The sequence below is a fragment of the Epinephelus fuscoguttatus genome, linkage group LG4 (genome assembly GCF_011397635.1).
Source record: "Epinephelus fuscoguttatus linkage group LG4, E.fuscoguttatus.final_Chr_v1".
Classification (NCBI taxonomy): Eukaryota; Metazoa; Chordata; class Actinopteri; order Perciformes; family Serranidae; genus Epinephelus; species Epinephelus fuscoguttatus.
In genome coordinates, this window is record NC_064755.1 from 24,098,676 (window position 1) to 24,116,685 (window position 18,010).

At 41.1% G+C, this 18,010-nt stretch overlaps 1 protein-coding gene across 10 annotated transcripts in view; it reads left to right on the forward strand.

Moving 5' to 3' along the window:
- The window catches only part of mef2aa (myocyte enhancer factor 2aa), a 73,513-nt gene that overhangs the window by 42,307 nt on the left and 13,196 nt on the right, over positions 1–18,010 (forward strand). For 6 of the 10 annotated variants that reach the window (XM_049573303.1, XM_049573301.1, XM_049573304.1 and 3 more), the window contains exons 4-6: positions 13,520–13,621; positions 13,719–13,853; positions 15,248–15,461. In XM_049573303.1, the coding sequence (XP_049429260.1) occupies positions 13,520–13,621; positions 13,719–13,853; positions 15,248–15,461 (451 nt within the window). Of the gene's footprint in view, positions 1–13,519; positions 13,652–13,718; positions 13,854–15,247; positions 15,462–18,010 lie in introns of all 10 variants that reach the window. The other 4 variants (XM_049573308.1, XM_049573310.1, XM_049573307.1 and 1 more) reach the window with 2 other exon arrangements.

Here is an 18,010-nt window from a genome sequence, read left to right on the forward strand (position 1 = left end):
TTGTGGCACAAAAACATAACAGGACAGTTAAATGAGACTCTGGCTGGAACACAGGGAAACTGTCACTTATACCATGTTCTCTAATGCAATAGGCAGCATTACAGCAGCTGTGTAAATATGACGGCAATAAAGCACATTTAGTGTCAAATTTTACAACATATTGGTGCAATAATAATAATTAAATTTTTTCATAATAAAGATATCTGCCAAAACTGGTTTAGGTTTTTAAATTAAGCAGTGAAAAGTTACTGTATTTAGTACATTTGGCAAAATAGACACATAAAGTAGTTTTTTATACTAATACATTTTATATAGTTAAGAAAATTCTACAGTTGTCAGATGTACTATCATAAAAATACAAAGGTTAAACATGACGTAAGATTGAGAACATGTTCAACTGCGTGACTTGATTATAAGTTGACAGAGTCAAAATTACAGCAGTAACCGTTTGCAGCCACAAATCCACCACACCAAACATTTCTCTGTTCCTGTCACTTTTGCAAACACACACATACACACACACACACACACACACACACACACACACACACACACACACACTGTGTCTCTCAAAGGTGCCAGTGTCAACCTTAAAATAAAGAATTATTGACTCAACTCAAACAAACAACAAAGTAAATACACGTAAATGTCCAGTTTCATATTAGTAAACCTGCCAATGGCTCTGAACACATGAGAAGGTTTGAAATGAAAGTCCCTCTGCCGTAACACAGCTGTGCACTAGATTTTTGTTTTCTTTCCATTTTTGTAGACTTTAGTAGACTGAAGCATGGTAGAACCAACTATACCTGAAAAGAGAACTCCTGCCGGCACTTACTAAAAAAGGGACTCAGTACAACGATAAATGTATTCTGCAATTTATAATTGAAATATCAAATTAAGCATTTTTTAAAAACCTTTTCATGTAGTGTTTTCAAGATCATTTTTGTTAGATTATATTTATTGAGTCGGGGATCATAACAATGCAAAATAAAGAGAATGGAAAATATACATCTCTTCATATACATCCTCTTCTCCAGCTTATTCCCGAACTAACATAGAACACATTCTCAGCACTTACGAAAAAAACCCCATATATATATATATATATGTATATATATATATATATATATATATAAGTTAACGAATCAATCAAACAGTGTGACCAAACCAAACAACCAAAGCTCATAAACCTACATGGAGTTGTGTTTTGAGTCCATGCTAGAGCTCAGATTCTCTGCCTGAGCCCGAACCTGACCCGTGGGCTGCAGCCCCCCTCCTTAACAGCGCCACTGGCCGCGCATATGTGAGTTCCTCCCTTCACACGCATCACACTTGACCTGCTGCGCATAAGCCTAACGTGCGAAATGGAGCCTTCGGGTGTCAGGAAAAAAATAGCCTCAGGAGAGTTTAAATTGGCCCAATCTCAAGGAAAGTCCGAGGTTTGGGACAGCTTTAAGTTAGTTGTTGACGGTGACAACATGTGTGTCGGCTGCGCCGAGTGTACCAAGTGCAGCACGATGCTGGTATATGACAGCAAAAAGACGGGGACCTTGTAACGGCTCAATCTTTAAAAAAAAAAAAAAAAAAAGTCAGGTTTAATAATTACATAATTACAGTTAAAGGGACGGGCCGGGCTCGGACAGAACATGCACCGGCTCAGATGGGGTCAGGCTGGATTTTTTGGGCCCAATCTAAGCTCTAGTCCACGCTAGTCCATACAGTCCACTCCTAATGGCCCGGGCCCCATCATTTCCAATATAGCCCAAAAAAGGGTCCCAAATATGAAAAAAAATTGAACAGCTAGTCCTTGGGCCAGAAGCTTAAAGCCTCTAAAGGTATAAGTTCCATAGTGCTCTGGATTTAAAGGTAAATTTAACAAGAAACTGACAACTTTCAGGGGGCCCCATTAAGGGGTACAAGACAGATAACCCTGTAGGAACACCACAGTGCCACCAGTATTGAGGGGCGTGGGCCACTGCATATATGAAATACATTTTTCTGCCAATAGTAAGTGTTTTAAATCAGTAAAAAAACAAAAAAAAAAACAACTAAATTTGGTTAAAATTTTAAAGTTTTTGGTTAAAAAAGGGAAAATTATTATCAAATTATAAATTACAAATTATTAAAATATTATCGTTCTTGCAACTAAATACCACAAAATAAGGCAACTGACAAAACAAAACTAACTAACTAACTAACTAACTAACTACTTCTACTACTACTAATAATAATAATAATAGAAGTAAGTGCAGTCATGTTGTTTGTACTTACTGTAATACAAAGTTAATGGGCTAAAACACATAATGACAGTTGCAGCAGCTTCAAGTTCTTATTGGTAAAAACTTATTCAAAAGGTTGTCACTAAAACATCTCATAGTATGCTGAAAAAGTGTTGGGAAATCAACAACAACTTGCACAGTACAAGTTACAGTACATTAGCTGAACAATAATGCTGTATATAATTTGTTAGAGTTAAAAGTTATAACTTTGATTTACAGTTATAACTGTAAATAATTAAATGTATTACTGTTGATTCTTAGATAAAGTCTGGGACATTTATGACAGGTTTTGATAGTGGTGAATCATCATTGTGCATAATTCAGATAATCTTGTCAGGCTGAGCAGTTAGTAGCAGTTTTGAACCGCGTAGCAGTCTTTGTCTTGAGTTCAGTGCTTTTTTTCAGTGCTTGTATCACGTCTTTTAATGTAATTTGATTTGATGAAAGATTTAAAGGTTTTTTAAGTTGTTCACTGATATGTGCACTGAGTTACAGCCTGATTAAACAATATTAGATTTGAAGAGGTCACCAGTGAATATATCACATTTTCATGATTCAGTGTTCGTGCTAACCGCTACAGGAGATGTCTTGAGTGGATGTTCTTGATATTGGCTGGACGAGTACAGAAAGTACATTGTTGCTCAGTTCCAACTCTATGGATAATTACATATGAGACCAGTGTAAGTTGGGAGTCTTAAAGCGGTTTCATGTATTGTTAAAGATGTTGCGTCCTGGCTCCATGTGTGCAGACACAAGTAGTTTTTTGTCTCTGCGGCAGTTCTTTTGCTCCTGTTGCTATTTTCTGATCTCTTTGTTTATTGTAGCAAAACTGACGTTGTCAGTGACAGAAACATAAACGACATCACTTTCTTTGCAACAGAGCGTTTTCCTCTGAAAAGACCAAACTCTATACCTGTTGCTGAGGCCACCTTCTGTAGGGAGGAGAGCTGAAACAAAGGACACTGACAGCATATTCTCCTAGCACAATGTGCAATACTACTTCTCAGTGTTATATTATTCAGTATAACATTAACTGTTTTTCCCCCACCATTTTAGTTTTTTCCACCATTTTAGTTCATTTTTAGTAACCCTTGGTCTTACTGTAGCCCTGTTGTTACTCTATTATGCACTGGTTTTTGCTTTTGCTCCTTGAAAACACTTCTATCTTGTATATTTTTAGATATTTAATTCTCTATTGTTCTAAAACTGGGCCCAGTGAGTGACCCCGGCACCGAGGAACCTACTGGTTGTCTGGTTTGAACAGTTAAAATTGTGGTTACTGTACTTAGTGTTACTGTAATTTGAAGCATTCTCTGGCACAAGAGCTTCCTTTGGGACAAATTAAGTTCTATTGAATTGAATTGAACCTTTGTGTTGATGTTCATGGGCAAATTTTTAAACAAAGCTGCTGCTCAGTCTATTAAAGTTAGAGTAGGATGTCATCTGAATTTAGGTTTTCTCTTCCTTCTTCCCGTAACTTCTGACCTGTGGCTGTAAATCTGATGCACCGCCTCGTTCTGCGCTTTTATCTTCAGTGCAGCGAACACAAAAGAAGGGACTTCAAATGTTCACGTCCCCCCCTCTTTTCTTACTAACTAACTCTTTCTGTTTCAGTTTCTTGTTAGTGTTGCAGGTCTTCAGACGAGAGTGCTTGTTTTCTCTGTGTTTTATTTCTCCGTTAACTCTAAAAACGAGTGAGCTGCCATTTCTAGAAACATAGAAGCAAGTTAATTACTGATTTTGTATCTCGGGAAGATTACACTTTCAACAAGTGGTTATTCTAGTTGTTAATATCCATGATTTCTTATTGTCTGACTGGTGGATGGTGTCCGTCTCATGGTGGAGGTGTAACGCAGCCTATTTAAGACAAACCCAGCTAATTCAAAAGTTTTCATTAATTGAATGCATTGGTTCAGTGACTGCACTGCCGATTCGATTACACTTAATATCCACCTGCAGCTCTTCGCCACTATTTATCTACTCCAATCTTCCTCTCCGCTGTGCCATCATCATATTACTGTATTCTCCTTTTTTTGGTATTTCACCATCGAGCTCACAGCAGCAGTGATGAGAAATCCTTTTTAAGCTAAATCAAATGTCATCGCTGTTGACATAGACTTATTGGGTTGATGTTGATTTTTCAGGGCTTTTCAATATATGTGAAATTTTTCTGCCAGCCCATTTTTAATATTACAGAAAAAAAAGTATGTGCACTTTTGGGCTCCTGTGATTTATTGGAGTGATATTAAAATGATTTTCTATATTTTTTATTTTGACTGTAGGTCACATACAGTATTGCAGATGATATTAAGCATGATGGTAATACCTTAAGAGTATTTTAAATAAGTTAATGGAGATTTACATTCTCTATGATGCTGCCTTGTGATTTGGAAGTTATATTCCCTATGTCGTTGTCTCTGGAGAAGATGGTAGCCATTAATTTGTATTTCTGGAATCGTTTGTATGAATTGTATCCTCATATAAACACAAGCGACTTCCTGTTTCCTGTACGCACAGAGTGTTTTGTATACCTGAGAGCAGCCATTTAACCTCTGGTCCTGTGTTGTAGTCCAGGTCAGCTCCAGAGTTAACTTATGTTGCTAGTCAAAACAAACACACGGGCCGTTCATACAACACCAGCGTCTATTTTCAGACTAGTGCAGTAGGACAAGTTAAAAATAAATATCCCACAAATGCTATAGTGAAAACAGAGAGAAGGGTTGTCTTTGTTCGAGACAGGAATACCTCTGATAATGTGACTTACAGTTATAGTATGTGGTTTCACTTGTGTAGCAAGCAGAAAAATCACCTTCTTCTTTTATGCATTCTGTGTGTTCTTCCTTTATTACAGCCTTTTTTTTATAAAGTTAGGAACACGTGGTGGTGTAAACTCTCTCGGTTATTTCATTTGTCATTACTCTCCTCTTGACATACAGCATCTTAACATTGCCATCTCATATGGAGTAGACTGGTTAGAGTTGTCTGAAAAGTCTTCTCTTGCCACAGCGAGTGAAGCAGTATTAATGGTTCTGTTTCGAGCAACATGCTGGGTTTCAAAGTGCCCCTTTTTGTAGGACAAGGACTCCTTTTCCTCTGGGCTTTTAGTGAAAAAGGGTCACCAGTCCTCTTTTGTAGTTTTCTGAGTGTAATGAAACAGTTGTGGTAATGTTCATGCGAGTATATCACACACTGTTCTGTATTATGTGTCCTCTGCTGTGGCACACACAGTAATTGTTACCTGATGGTGGAGTAATGACCTTTAATTTATGAAAATGCAGTTTGATTATTGGAATTAAACTTGATTACCAGTAGTATCGCTGCTCTCTTTACATATGGGGATTTTGTCCTGCAGGGCTATTCAACAGTTATCCTTTGAAATGCTGAATGGCTTAACTCCATTATCAAGGTCTGGTTTTCTGTGCATTTTAAACCCCATCGTGTGTTACATCTCATTGTCTTATGATGTCTCTGCTCTCCGGTGTGTGATGATGCTTGTTACCAGGTTACTGCTAAGAGATTTTTGCTTTTAGCACATGTCGTACTTCATCGACATCAGACCTTTTTTTTTTTTTTCCACCCTCTCGACTATATCACGTATGTCTCATTTCAGGGTCCCTGAGAGAGAGCTTGTAATGAAAGGAGACACAACAACAACAAAAGACCACAAGCCATAGCGCTTCTTCTCAACATTAGTTTCCACTGACGCTAATGAGTTAATACTTTAAGGTCTAAAATTAGATACGCTCCCTCTCTCAACAACACTACAGTTTATTTACCAAAGAAAAAAGATGCGAGGTATTTTTTTAAAGCTGAATTACACATTTTTCTGTGAGTGTTTTCTTTTCTAATTTGTTATGTGAGGGTGTTTGTGAAATATTGAACTTATAGGGAAAGTTTCTTGGAAACAGAGCTTAGCTGACACGGATAGTTTAAGGAAGACATTTGAACCCATTTAGCTTCTCCTTGTAATGGGTGTGAAAGCAAATTTAACCTAAGGCATATTTAACCTCCCTGCAAATACATCTGTTCATTCTAAAATGATTAATGTGTCATCAGCCTTTTATTTCGATATGGTGTGGCCGTCATGGTGGACGTCATTTTCAGAGCAAAAACTGAAGCAGAAGTTTGACTCTCAAAGTTTTTACTTGTTTGTTTCAACAATTTTTTAAATGCCCCATAAAATGTCTGCAACTGTATGTGCAGGTACTTTAGCCGGAGAGAAAGGGGCTTCTTCTCCTTTATGCATCAGCTCCAACAGAAATGTTTAATGCATTGCTCGTTTTCATATAAACAGAGAAAAAAACAGATTAAAGCATTTGCTCAGTATTTTTTTTAAAATAGTTTTCCTGCTAATTGATGTTGGCAGTCATTTAATGTTGACTTGCACATAAATTAGACATGATTATTCTCTCTGTTCTCCAAATAAAATGCGCTCAGATTTTTGATGTGTTGGGCTTGTGCAACATAATTGAAGTCGACTTTTTATATGTTGTGATTGTGTCTGATCAGTGTTGATATATAACATATCACATATTCATTTTTGTGTTTAATTTCTTCATAGGCATAATACTTATCAAACGTCCTATGTTGTCACGATTAACAAGACAACAATGGTGAATATAACTTCAAAGTTTAAGTTATCATCTTCAGAATTTCTTACAATAAAGGAGACAAAGGTATTGCAGCTGTCATTGTTTACATCATCCCTGCAAGCAAAATGTATTTTAGCCACTCAGTCTAAGTTGACTCTATATTGAGAATATTTTCACTGCTTTACTGTCGTTGGACAGCCCTTTCCTTTGGCACTACGTTTTCTCAATCATAGTACTGCCTACGCATCGCTCTCCTCTGGCCTGTTCACTCTCCCTCTGCAAAACTTCCTTTGTATACTCTGGTTCGTAAAGGTATCCTCTTGTCTCCACAGTGAATGTCATTTTTATTGTAGCTGTCATAATCACTTATTTTTTAGTTTTCTGGTATTTGTTGACTCTTCAATAAACCGCTAAAGCCTGACCCAAACAGACCTGCGACTTAATACAACACAATGCACAGTTGTGCTCATGCATAGGAATACTGAAGTCCTATGGTTGAGTAAATGTAATGCCAAAAGAAAGACCTGTCTTATGGCAAGGTAAAGTTATGAAAATATTCTCAATATAGCACTTAAACTGGTGAGGACTTTTTAGGTGGCTAAAATACATTTTGTGGCCAACCCCTATCCACAGTAATGCATTGCTGAGCTTCTGTGTCGGCACTCCTGTCTGCTTCTCTAAACTGGGGGTGTGCCAACCGCCATGTACTGATTGATAAGTAACTCAATCAGCTCAACGTGAAAATATCCGATCTATCCCTTTAAGATAATTAACCCAGTGCTATTTGGAAAAGTAATGACATGATGTGTTACTTTTCTGCAGTAGCAGCATGTTCGAATAGTTTCTCAGACTGAGCTCAAATCACATACCTGCCATAAACTGTGGCATGACCCACATGAATCAGGTCAGACATTAAGCTGACCTAATTTGGTTTGATCTAGTTACTGAGTGTGCAACAGTGATACTAGTTATGTTAAAGATCATTAGAACCGCAAGCCGCGAGTCCACCCTCTGTGTTCTTCAATGACCTTCCGGGCTGAGCGGCTGAAATGAGACCTTACTTTTCGTGCACAGCGGCTTCTGTGAGTTAGCTCGTACAACAATCAGCTTGCCCTTGTGCCCCCCTCCTCCCACTGTGCGTGCTGTGCGGCCAACCCCTCCTGCCCAGGGGCGAGGACAGAGCAAAGCCTGCTGGGATTGGAGGGGAGGGGGGAGCTGGGGGTTAGCTGGCACTGTGCCACCTTCCCCTGACTGCCTGGCCTGACTGGGGGCAAAGAGGGAGGCTGCTGTGTCTCAGATTGATGAGGACAGGTCTGTGGTCTGGGTATAGAGTGTTGCAGAACAGACGTCCTGCTGGCACATCCTGCCCTCTCTGCCGCACGCCCCCCAGCCCTCCGTACTCGCCTTATCGGAACTCCTAATTGTCCTTATGAATATTTTAGAGGCGAGCAGGAATGGGAGTTCAGGGTTGGGGGTATGGTTTCAAGGGCCCTGACAGCTAATGATCCACTCAATGACCAGAGAGAGAGAGCGGGAGACAGGGAGACAGGGAGACAGGGAGTAAAAACGGTCGGAAAGATTTTCAATAATCTGTATGTTAATGTTTTTGTCTGGATTGTAATTCCCTCTGATCAGTTTTTAATGTGTGCCACCTTTTCTTTGTATGGAGTGGGAACAGAGACTGTGTGTTCTCATTCTTTTTAATCTGTAGATAATGATGACATTGGTTTGCCTTTATCCTCAATTTGTAGTTTAATTCCCTCCTGTCTATACTGAAAATATGCAGTCCGCTGATTGAGACTGTTCCCTCTCACTGTGGCGGCTAATAGCTTTGTCACATCAGTCATTCACCACAGTCTCAGAGCAGAAAGCTCTGAAGGGACTGCTCACTGCACAGCAATTGCCTCTTATTCAGTAACGTGGATGGGCTATTTTTAATTGGCACTCTAGTAGAATGCAGGTAGTCGTTGGCAGTATACAGTATAGGATCTAATTAGTTTGTTCTCATGTGTATCTCTCGCTGGTTCAGACTTAGTAAGCATGACTCACTTTGGATTAATAGGTCACGACTTGAGCTCACAGCGGTGTGTCCATTGTCATTGTAGTGTCAGGTGGGATTGAATCTCACTATGTATGTACAGCTACAAAACAACAATGTCAAAATAAAAAGCAGACGGTCGTGTTGCCCCCTCCTGCTGCTCTTCCTGTCTACTGTGTAACTAGACAATGGAGTGAGCCACAGGAAGGACATGAATCCAGCCTCATATCCTCAAATCAGTCAGTAATGTGGAATGGTCATGAGATTAAACAAGATATGTCTGGGCATTACAGAGGTCTCCTTATCTACTGTAATAACCCCTCACTCCCAACTCACAATATGCGGTGGGAAATGGAGAGAGAGGGAGGAAGAAGAAGAAGGCTTCCTGCATTACAGTAACCTAGTGCTGGGCTATGGCATACTACAGACCAACCAAAAGAGGCTTTTATTCCCCTCAAGTGAAGACTACAGCACCACAGGGGGAAAAGGAACACGATGGTAGTGAAAGTCTCTTAAGATGTTATATAAGAGCAGAAATATTCCTCAGCAGATAAAAGCCTTCCTATCAGCCGCCTTCCCATGCTGATTTCCTAGTGCGTTCACACTCAAAGAAGCCCTTTGATAAGCACATTAGATGGAACGGCCTGGACACAATGGTGATGTCATGAGGATTAGCACGCTACCTTGCTTAGTGTAGCGGCGGGCACAAGGGCTAATTCACAGCACTACAGGACGAGAGGCTGGGAGACCCGGCTGAAATGAGGTGAGGGGAGGCCGCTGCACAACAACCGGTTAAAATATAGCCTCGGTGTACTTTCGGGGCAGGCTGGGATAAACACGACATGCATTAAACATTCATGTTGTTCTCCACTTTTGGAACATTTTGTGTAATTTCCCGCTGTCGCCATTACATGACAAACTGTCTTGCTGTTGAGGGGCCTGTAATCAGAGCAGTGATGCACCAGTCACAGGTCAGGTGGTCCTCTACCGATAGTGAAAGCTGCTGTGATTCAGGCACAATGGACGAACCAGCCTCTTCATGCCTTTCCTTTCAGCCATCTCCCCCACAATTTTGAAGTTGAGCTTTTATGCCGAACCACTATCTTCCTCCTTTCACCCTGCCTTCTATTCACGTACAGTACTGTACAGTACATGAATAAGTTAAATGCAGAAAGCTCTCTTGACACAAGAGAGAGGAAGAACATCAGAGCGAAATTGTTTTCCAAGACTCGCAGCAGTGGAGTACGTTGCTTGGGCCCATTTCACTGAAAGTGCTTCTCAAGAAAACAGGTGATGTAGGTGGCTTATGCAACGGTTTGGGTTTTATTTTTAATCCACGGAATAGTGTTTGCTTCCATTTTGCAATAAAAATGTGAATATAAGGCTTAAAAGTGAATCTGAAGTCCAGAATCGAGCAAAAAATGTTTATGTATTTCCACAGCATTTTTTAAGGTATTAACTGGGCAGAAGTACATTGAAAAAGAATTCCTATTGATCTCTTTATCTGATCTCTATATGGCATGCAAGGTTACCTTTCACTGCGCTATACTCTTCTTTACTGAGCATATACTGCAAATCTGGAGAGGCAATTACTGTGCTGAATGTTCCCCATGGTTACAGCCTGGTTAATAGTCAGGGCTCAGGTGGAGATGACGGATAGATGTTTTCTTCAGGATGAGGAAGCCTCAAGGCCTCCTGCAATGGAAAATGTTTTTTTTAAGAGAAGTTCAAGTATCACACAAGTGAACTGATGGACACACATACATGCAAGCACAGACAATGGTGCCCAGTTGGTTTGACGTCAGCCACTCAGAGTCTCATTTTTATTTGAAGAGCCAAATTTCTATCAATACAGGTTTGGACTGCTGTGAGAAAATAGCAGCTGGCCTTGTTCCCACTCATCTTTGTGAGCCTCTCAGGACCTTGTGAATAGATTACACAAGTTCCCTTGTCCATACTCTCTCCGGGCCCCCCTCGTGCAACAAACAGCCTATATCTTTCATTAGAAATGCTACTGAAAATCCCAACCTCAGCTCTATTCACATCCAGCCAACTTTGCTTTCGCAAGTACAAACCCCACATCTTGATTCAACATTTGAAACTGCTTTTATCAAACTATTCATAATGCAAAAAGGAGTTATCTTTTCTTTTTTGCATCCTAATCGTCTCAGTAAGTTTTCCCCCTTTTTCTAGGTCAGAACACTGTAGTGTCTGGAGCAGTTTGCAGCATAGACATGTAAGAGCAAAGTTGATCTGGGGTCGGGTGGCCTTCAGGGCTCCATGTGGTCCCTTCTACGGCCATATCTCTGCGCGGCTGCGTCTGATTGGCCAGCATGGGGAGCCAGGTCTTGACAGGTGTTTGGAAGAGGGACACCTGTTTGGCCATGTGCTGATTTAGTGATCCATTTACTGGGAGCTGTGGGCAGCGTCTGTGGGACACCCAGAACATGCCAAGTCATTTAACAAAGAATTACAGCCATGCTTTCCCAGCCCTTAGATGTTATATGCATTACAAGAGACGATTAACTCTTGCGCACCAAATGGCGTCCATACACGTGGCACCTTCAGTGCATCTTTTTGAAGATAACATGTATTGTAGTGATTCGTGTAATGTATCACGGAGCAGATCTGATTGCTGCCTGCCCTTGTCTGCTGCTATCTGATTCCCGCTCACCCACTATGCTGCTGCAACCCCTCCCTAAATGGCTTGGGCCAGTGGGTGCGGCGTAATGAAGGCTGGCCAGGCTTGTTGTGAAAGTAGAAAGTAGAGCAGCCCTGCCCATCTTGCGACCAGTCCGACCAAGCTATTCCCATAATGAGCAGGTTGGAACCTAAATTTGCAGGTTCAGATCAGATCTTGGGCTCACTGGTGGAGAAAGTGCATAGTTTAACCCCAGTAAACACAGGCCTTTCAGGACCCTAACTAGAGAGGGTTCGTTCAGTAAACAGGAAATGAACCAGCAAGGCGTTTTCTTAGAATGAGAAGAATGCCCCTGCTCTGTACCGCACCAAACAGTAATGCATCTGTGGTACAGTGGTGGCCATTCATTATCCAGAAGACTTATCTCTCTCTCTCGCTTGCTCTCCTCTGGGCATTGCGGACACTTATGTTTCAAGAGATGTGGGTGCTTTTCTGAACTTCCTTATTTCTGCGCACACTGTTGGAGATCGACATTGTTCCCGTGCCCCCCAAAATTTACATCCCTCACAAACTGTGTGCATGTGCATGCATGGAGACGAGGTGGAGCAGCGCAGGATTTGGCATCATCTCATTCTAATGAGCAATGATGTTATGCAGGACTCTCATAAAGCCATAGCACAGGTTTTAGGAAATATAACTTACACTGAGGTTGTGGTGAGCAGTGCTGGGTTAGCCGCATTGTCTTGCACAGACCTATACGTACTGTCACACCGCTATCAGAGGATGTAGCAGCTGTAGAAACCCCCCACCACCACACACATACTGCACATACGCACTACACACACTCCCACTCACATAAGTCTCTCGTTCTTTCTCTTTCTCACACACACACGCACACACACACACACATTTTCCACTTTCTTAGGTGATGAAGACCAGAAACAGAGAGTAAGGTCTCATTAGTGTGTGTAGGTTCCTCTCCTCTGCCTCACACTCTGACCCCTGCATCCACAGGAGTCAGTGACCTTCCTGTAGACACGAGGCCTCCGAGGCAGCCCACAGACAGGGCAGGGCGCTGCTGTGGACCTGCAGTAGTCTGATAGAGGAACCTTGCGAGCCACACATAAATCATGTTTTGATGTACGCTGCCTTGATATCACATGCTGTCACATGCTGTCAGCGAGTCTTGTTAACACCGCTATTCAGAGCTGTAATGAGGAGCAGAGAACAGCCTGTAAGAAAGTGAGCGAAAGAGCAAAGCATTGCGTTTATTTGTTTAGTTGTATGACATGGTTTTTTTTTCACGAAGTTAGAATAGGCTCTTAATAACACCACAACACACCACCCTATGTACTTAGGAGCACTTTGCTTTTTACAATAATTGCTCAATTTCACACTCAAATAGGCATCTTCGACCACATTTGATAATCCATTTTATTCCCCCCACATGCATTAACTTTGATAAGATCCCACGAGTGACAACCGTACTGAATTACAGACTGGGACAGTCTTAAAGTGCGCTGCTGTAGGATCATCTTATGCAGGGGTTTCTTCCAGCTGGGTGGCTTATGATAACTGAAACATAATGAAAAATGCAAACACACACTCGCAGCAAGAGGAGGAAGAACGGAGAGGGATGGAGGCAGGGAGGAGGAGGAGGGTGAAGGAGAGGAAAAGGGAGGAGGACAATATTTTGTTTCTCTGAACACATCTGAAGGGTGAAAGGATATAGAGTGACATTTCAGTTTCCCCTTGGTACAGAGCCTTGTATTGAGCTACAGTTTAGCCTAGCATTTGTGTAGCAGTTGTTCTTGTGCTGCAACAAAAGAAAAAAAAGGAAAGACAATCGTACTGTAGATGTTTATTTTTGTTCATGTTTGATTTATATTTTCCAGGAGAAGTGTATATATATTAGGTAATCACCACTACTACTATACTGTTTCTTCTCAACTGTGCAATTTCCTTTCAGAAATTGAGAAACAAAGGCCATAATGACTGTGCTAGTCCTGATCCTGATGACTGTTTTGGGCACAGCCCCCTCATGGACGACCATTTCGGCAAACTAAACGAAGAGAGTGATTTAATGTACAAGCGCTGTGGTGTAAGTACTTCCTTTGTCCCCTGCTGTTTTGTGTTGATTTCTGTCTTTATGTTGATGTTCACTACAGGCGCTAAACAAGAAAGAACACAGAGGTTGTGATAGCCCGGACCCCGATGCCTCATATGTCCTCACTCCTCACACAGAAGAAAAGTATAAAAAAATTAATGAGGAGTTTGATAATATGATGAGAAATCATAAAATCGTAAGTACTGTAAATGCAACGTTTTTGCTTGGCTTTGTGGCACAAAAGGATTTTCACTCTTTTTTTCATTTAACTTTTTCCTCTTTTTGTTACCTTCCCCTCTCCCCCTCCCAGAACCTCCGTTAACTTCTTTCAGAACTACTCTATCTTAAGATTAATGCCCCCCCGTCACTGGGTGTGCATTTGTTTCTTATGTTGATTTGTTCTGCAACTGATATTTTGACACACCCTGATAAGATCACATTTCATGTGAACAGGTGAAATGTTGCATGCTTCTGCTGGAAAGAAAACACCCCAGTATCATGGTCATGTTATCATTAATCAAGCAGCAGCAGCTATTTAAACATCAGAGTGTACAGAACATACATACTCACACATGGTGAGTGTTTATCATAAGGATCTGCAGGTTTATTTCCATCTCAGACCTGATTTTACCCCATAATGTAACAAAAACAAATTAAATATTTCACAGTTCCTTGATAATGTCATGTTCCTCCTTTTAAATCTTCCTGTTACCTCTCTCGCAGTGCATTCTAGCGTAAAATATCCCTTACTCCTGAACAGCTCCAGCAGTAAAGTGTTCCCAGAGCACACTAACACTGCACTATCATTTAGCATCCTCCCTCTCCTTCATCAAGTACCACACTGGCTCACCCACTAAAACACCACAAATCTTTTGTGATCTTATCATGCGTGACAATATTAGACTTGTGCAAGAACACAGTGCATACTAAGCAGTCGTTCTCTATATGTCCCTGACATGACGAGCATCACTTTGCCATTAACAAACTAATGATAACGGCCGACTGGCTCACTGGATAATGCTATGATGAAACGTTCTCACTGCCACCTGTCATTCTCACTTGCGCTTTGCACAGTCAGCACTTTGTAGGTAAATGCAAGTGAGTCACGATTCTTGTAGCTGTGAATCCCCGCTACCCCTCTCTGCTGTGCCGAGAAACACGTTACACCGTGGTGTTTCAGAAGGCAAAAGTACGTCTGTAGTGCTGACTGCTGCAATGCCGAAGTGAATCACCTGAGTGCATGTTTATTTTGTTTTCTGTGTTTTCTGTGTGTGTTGCGGTAGCACTGAAAATGTGTGTGTTCTGTATGTGTGATATTAATGACAATAATCTTCTTTGATGGTTATATAGTGTCACTCAGCAGCCCTCAGATGTGGGGCAGAAATGTTTCCTAAAATATTTTGTTATAAAGCAGCGGCAGAGTTGAAAACACACAGTGTATCCTTGTTTATGAAAGCAAACCCTCAAGGGGAGCTCTCTGTTAATGATGCCATGACAACCACTGACCCATCAGACTCATCATCAGACCTTGGGTTTTGAGTGTGTTTGTGTATAAACCTCTGTGTGTGTGTGTTTGTCTCCCTCTTGTAGCCTACAGCATTGCCTCAGCAGAACTTCTCCATGCATGTGGCAGTGCCTGTATCCAATCCCAATGCCATGTACCAGCCAGGAGGGACTCTGGGCAGCCAGGCACTGGCAGCAGCCACGGCCTCTCTGAGTGACAGTGGGATGCTGTCCCCTCCACAGGCCTCTCTGCACAGGAATGTGGGTTCAAGTGGAGGACCCCAGAGGCCCACCAGTACAGGTTAGTGAACAAAAACCACAGTTAATTAGTCAGAGTGGTGCACAGAGGATGATCCAGACCACTCAGAGCAGGTTTTATTTACGATTGAAGCCCCTTTGTGTGCATTTGTGTGTGATTATATCATCTTTCTCATTATTCTGATGACATAAATGCTTTGTTTGTAGAATGATTTTACAACTCTAGTGAGAACTAATAGTGGTCAATGAGGAGGTCATTAGCCTACCATAGTATAAATTACAGAAGCAGGCAGAAACAGCTAGCCTGGTTCTCTCCAATGCTAAAAAAACAACTACTGTCTCCTCAAAACCTCATTACATGAACATACTTAATAACAGAAGTTAGTAATATGTGGACTTTGTGGAAGTTATATGATGTAAAACTATGAATTTCTTTTCTTTTTTTTTTGTTGGATGAACTACAGTTAATACATGTGCCCTGCATTTCTCTCAGAGTGGTTCTCTCTGTGGTGGTTGCCTGGCAACTTCACAGTGAAAATAAAACTACCCAAGAAGTAGTCACACCACATAACCCCCGTAAAACCACAATGCCTTAGGTAGATTTTTTCGAACTTTGGTTGGAGCCAGGCTAGCTGTTTCCTGTTGCTTCCACTCTTTATGCTAAGCTAGGCTAATTGCATCTTGGCTAATTGCATTTTGGCTCTAGCTTTACACTTTGTGCACAGACATGGGTTGGTGTCAATCTCCTCATCTAACTCTATGCAAAAAAAACATCATGTTCATCCTCTTCCTCTTAGTGCCCCAGTGGCATTTGAATCTAACACAGCTGTCAATCAAGTAGATCACAGCTGGAGAACTGCGGTCAAACTGTCAAACTAGGCAGTGCCGATTAAATATGAATCAAATTCTGTTACTGCACTGCTCATTTCTCACCTCAAATTTTTTTCAGAGACATATTTTAGTGTACTGTTTAGCTGTAACATGAGAAAATTAGTGACCCGGCTGCCATGTTGAAAACAGTTAAGCAAAACCAAGCGCCGTCCACCAGCCAGACCAACGTTCTCATGTTACAGCTGAACAGTACTCTAAAATATGTTTCTAAAAAACATTTGTGGTGAGAAAAAACAATGCAGTAACAGAATCTTGATTCAGCGCCGCCGAGTTTGACAGTTTGACTGCAGTTTGCGAGCAGTGATTGGCATAATGTACAGACTCTGATTGACTCTGATTGGTTGTTTTCCAACAGCTGCAGTCAATGCTAACAAATGCCATAAGAGTCACTATGAGGAGGAGGAGGAACGTGAGTTTCATCACACACTATCTGTCTCATGTATATAATAATGTGAATATAGTGACAGTTTCAGCAACTATGACAAAAAGTTATTTTCTACCAACTGTAGCTTAAAAAGGGAACTAACGTTTTTTCCAACCTGGGCCCTATTTTCTGATCTACTTTTTCCTAAATTAGTGATAGGATGTTCAATATTTGACATTTCTCCAGTACGAAGCTCGGGCTGACCTGCCTGCAGCCTGTGAGCGCGGTATGTTAAATAATAGGGCACTCAGACAGTGTCAAACAACGTCAAAATACGTCCACTAAAAGTGCATTTTTTTAAATTTTTTTTTTACACAGATAGGCTCGGATTGTTCGTATAATTATCCGACAACATAATGGAAAGGAGAAATGAACGTCTGTGTAACTGGATTCGGACATGTTCCTCTGCCTGTTGCTGCTCCCTCTCTCTCCTCGTCCACTCTTCAGTTTCAATGAGCTCTGCATCCGTGTACTCCGTGTTCAAATTAATACGGGCGGTCAGCAAATTCAAATAGCTCATCCAGATCCAGTTGGTCAAAATCGGGTAAAAATTCAGACATGTTTCTTGTGGCAAGTCAAAACACTCACTCAGAGAGTGAAAGTCTGGCTCTGAAATCTCATGTCTCGCGAGATTCTTCTTCTTCTTCTTTGGTATTTTACTATACTGTCTATGGTGTTTTACGACAGTTGGTCTCGCGAGTTGTTGCAGGAAGTCTACAGACACATAGTACACAGACATACACGGACGCAGAGCTCATTGAAGAGGGACGAGTCAAACGAGTGTTTTGACTTGCGACAACAAATATGTTCGATTCCAGCTAAAGGTAAAGACAGACGTTCATTTCTCCTTTCCGTTATGTCATCGGATAATTATACTAACAACCCGAGCGAACTTTTAGTGGACGTATTTTGACGTTGTGTGACGCTGTCCCAGTGCCCTATTATTTAATATAGCGCGCACTCACGAGCTGCAGGCAGGTCCGCCCTAGCTTCATACCAGAGAAATGTCAAATATTGAACATCCTATCACTCATTTAGACAAAAGTAGACTGGAAAATAGGGCCCAGGTTGAAAAAAACGTTAGTTCCCCTTTAAAGTTTCTTCTGGGTTTTTTGGTTACCTACAAGGTACATATAGTTCGTTTTTTTTTAAGATGGTGTTGGATATAAGGGACCTAAGGTCAAGCAGTCATGTCATACTAGCACCCTTAAACTGGAGTTTGTGTGATATATATTTTTCACACCCTCCAAAATGCTCATCATCACACCTTTTACTGT